Source organism: Phanerochaete carnosa (assembly GCF_000300595.1).
Source record: "Phanerochaete carnosa HHB-10118-sp unplaced genomic scaffold PHACAscaffold_13, whole genome shotgun sequence".
Taxonomy (NCBI): domain Eukaryota; kingdom Fungi; phylum Basidiomycota; class Agaricomycetes; order Polyporales; family Phanerochaetaceae; genus Phanerochaete; species Phanerochaete carnosa.
The window spans coordinates 1,211,021-1,214,860 of NW_006767640.1; the positions used below are offsets into that span (position 1 = coordinate 1,211,021).

Genomic DNA, 3,840 nt, shown 5'->3' on the forward strand with positions numbered 1-3,840 from the left:
TGGAATCCGGGGTGGATCGCGGGGGACGGCATCGACACAACAGTCGTGGCAGCCAGGGCCAACACAAAGGATGAGATGATGAAGTGCATGGTCGTGTGAGCAACGTGGGGTCTAATGAGCTGTGATGTCGTCGAGTGAAGAAAGGCGAGGAATGTGTGGTTTGGCTACAGCGATCGGGCAAGCTTATATACATCGCAGGCCTGTCCAGCAAGCACCTGCGCGCGAGAGCTTGGCGAGGCGCGGCGTGTCTCATCACACTTGCGGCCGTTGCGACTGGAAATGTCGCACACATCAGGGTTTCCAAAAGTCTGGCTGTAGACTGACTTTGATGGCGACTCGAACGTTGGAGGACAGCCTGGAGGAGTGCGGTTTCGAGTGCTGAAGCGGCGTTTCAGACGGGGTCGTACAACGGGCGCTAGGCCCACCGCGACTCGTTATCGCGCGCAAGCGCGTGCACAGACACGTCGGCCCCTTCCTCGCGTCGTGCGTGCCCATCGTAAGCCTCCCCTCCCCCCTTCTCTACGTTTCCTACCCGGCCCGCCCGCGTGCTCACATCGCCTTAACCCGTCCCCAGCCCTTCTTCCTGCTGCTCACCTTCGGCTACAAGCTCATCTACCAGACGAAGCTCGTCGCGCTCCACGACATGGACTTCTCGCACGTGAGCGTGGCCGATGACGCTCAGCACGACCCGGATTACGCCTCCCCGCTCGCGCGCGCGCGCTGGGCTGGCTGCTCGTCAGCTGGAGCACCCGACTGCCCCCGCCCGCCCGGGGACGTATCTATATCAGGGCTTCGGAGGCGCATCTGCCCTCGCTTCGCTGCTGTATGTCAGCCGTTTACGCGTGTTATATATGTACGTATCAGTGTATTTTCGGCGTGAACTTGCGGCATGGCATGGTACGGAGGAAGCTACGAATGCACCGGCCTGTCCACGCGCCTGCAGGTTTCTCGGTTGAGCTGCCCTTGGTAATTCCAGTGTACGTCCACCCCAGACTCCCTGAGGCCGAGGGCTGTGCGAACCAGGTAAAGTGTGGCTGTTTTCCCTTGCAAAATCAGCCAAAAGCCCACAGACCTGAGCTTCTCCGGCAGAGAAAGGCATACGCATGCATCCTACACCTACAGTTGATGAAAATTCTGCTGCTTGCACTCCGCCCACATCATGTCCAACCTCTCATGAATAGTGTCAGATAGAATGCCTGCCATGTATGCCACTTCGTACAGCGGCTTCAGCTATCGCAATTCACTCCATCTTCAGTGTGTTAGGAACCAAACAGAGATGCACGCTCCTATTTTTCCCTGACAGATCTGTCGCTATTGAATACTGACTGCCTGCTCCTAAATTTTATTACCTGCAACTCCCTAGTGACAGCTCTTTGTGGTGTAGCCGGGCCATAGTGGGACCAGGGTTTCTGTTCGATTATTTTTGGTGGTCAAGGATCCTTTCGCGGTACTCCACTACTGAATCATGCTTGCACATGAGGTGCACGACATCCGGTTTCTGTGATGCATGACCTGAGATAAGCTCTTCTCGGTTTTCAGTACCTTGAACACCAGCTTCATTACTATTCACTACAGCTCGAGTTGCCTTGGATAACTTTGTGGCAGTAGTATGACAGTCACAGTCTCGCTGGTGGCGGTAGTATGTCATCAGTAGACCGTCTCTCAAGCTTTCTCAGCAGACAGACGGCTGGATGGCATCAACATCGACCAGATGCTGCCTGTTCTCGAGGCAAAGATTGCAGCATTGGATCAGCAGCGCCATGCACCAGACGCTGACGAAGAAGCTTCCAGGAAGTATTTCGACAGTGCATCTATCCCGAAAAGAGCATCAAAACCATGCGCTGTTGGCAGTGCCCTTGGAAATGGCGAGGCCTCTCGTCTGGGAGCGTCTCGTCTTTCTGACCTTTTCTTACTGTTGTTGACCGTGGTTTACAGCGGGGTAGGCGGACCGTAGCCTCCGATAAATAATGTAAATTACAGGGTTTATTTACTCACAGTAGGCCCTGGACTCTCTTACATGTTAACTACACCCCTGAGGACTTTCTGACGCAACACTACTTGAGGCTCAGCGCCCGCTGTGTAAGCGTTAGCACGATCCCGTCTGAAACGCCGCTTCAGCACTCGAAACCGCACCCCTTCAGGTACTCCAGGCTGACTTTCAACGTTTGAGATCTGAGTCGCCGTCAAAGTCAGTCTACAGCCAGACTTTTGGAAACCCTGATGTGTGCGACATTTCCAGTCGCAACGGCCGCAAGTGTGACGAGACACGCCCCGCCTCGCCAAGCTCTGTGCATCATGGTGCACCGCAGAATCATTGCCACGGCGCGCAGGTGCTTGCTGGACAGGCCTGCGATGTATACAAGCCTGCCCGACCGCCGTAGCCAAACCACACATTCCTCGCCTTTCTTCACTCGACGACATCACAGCTCATTAGACCCCACGTTGCTCACACGACCATGCACTTCATCATCTCATCCTTTGTGTTGGCCCTGGCTGCCACGACTGTTGTGTCGATGCCGTCCCCCGCGATCCACCCCGGATTCCAGGGACTCGCGAGCGGCCCGGTTCGTCGTGCTGGCGGGTCGCCCAAGCTGACCCGCCAGGCGGACAGCAGCTCTCAAACCGCGTTCACTGTGAACACGGCTGGCGCCTTCTTGAACACGACCGCAGTGAGTCTCCCCTTATGTCTCTGTGTGATGCGTGCGCTGACAGGCTTGACTTCCGCCGCATAGGGCGCAATCACAGGCGCCACCGGGTCACTCGTGATTCCGAGTATCAGCGTACCCCAGGGCGAGGACCCGAGTGTCACCTACACCGCAGGTGTTCAGATCGGCATTGATTCGCAATCCTGCCCAACTGGCGCCATCTCGGGTGGTGTCCAGCTCACCCTCAGCGGTGGCTCACAGAGCAATAGTGGTCAGTCTGCGCTCCTTGCGCTCCTCCTCGCATGCTGACAAAACATCTCTATTCTCGCAGCCTATGTTAACTTTTCGCCTAATGAGGATGCCATCGTCAACGGCTTGACCTTTTCGGCGGGCGACAACATCACGATAAGCGTCTCCGCGCAGAACGCGACGTCGGGCATGGTGGTCTTTATCAACCAGAGCACGAACCAGACCGTCTCCGTGCCTGGCACTTCCGGCACTCTGTGCATGCAAGAAGCAGACTGGTTGGTACTGGACTTCGGGGGGTCGTCGATGCCCTTTGTTAACTTTGGTGCGCTCAACTTCACTGGCGCGTCTGCCGAGACCCCCACAGGTTCTCTCGACACCTCTGGCGCGTCGATTTTCAACATAGAGCAGAACGGCACTGTTCTTACTTCCGTCTCGACTTCGCCTTTGACCGTCGATATCGCCTTCCTCTAATGCGGCAGAAAGGATGTAAGGATGTAGGACCGATATTTATTTAATATTTAACATTGCTTGTATGCTTGTATGTTCGGCATGTGGTCAGAAGGACCAATATTTATCCAACACTGTTTGTATCGCTGGATGAAACGCGCATGAGCTTTGTACACCTCTAACGACGAAGAGTGTTATACCGAGGACGTGTCTGCTCTCAATACTCCGGAGACATTGTACGGCTGTCGATTGGGGTCATGAACATCGGAGCGCCAAGTGTTGAACGTTAGGGTCATGATGTAATGCCATGGTCACAGAAGCTGCGACTTCGACTCCGTCACTGCACTCGCCTTCGTCAGCCACCATCAATTTCCGTCTCACCATCCGGCCCCTCCGGCAGCGAATATTAACGTGCACACCTTGCGCGGCGACAGTGGACGTTACCAACGAGGAGTCGTCCACCTCGATCTCGAGCTTCCTCACGTCATGCATCCGAGGC

General features: G+C 55.6%; 1 protein-coding gene across 1 annotated transcript in view; it reads left to right on the forward strand.

Moving 5' to 3' along the window:
• Positions 1-2,454: 2,454 nt before the first annotated feature.
• Positions 2,455-3,840, forward strand: part of PHACADRAFT_265552 (uncharacterized protein) — a gene marked incomplete at its 5' end in the record, with an annotated part of 3,897 nt that continues 2,511 nt past the window's right edge. Inside the window, 2 exons of the mRNA XM_007401827.1 lie at positions 2,455-2,669; positions 2,733-2,916. Of these exons, the coding sequence (XP_007401889.1) occupies positions 2,455-2,669; positions 2,733-2,916 (399 nt within the window). The remainder of the gene's footprint in view (positions 2,670-2,732; positions 2,917-3,840) is intronic.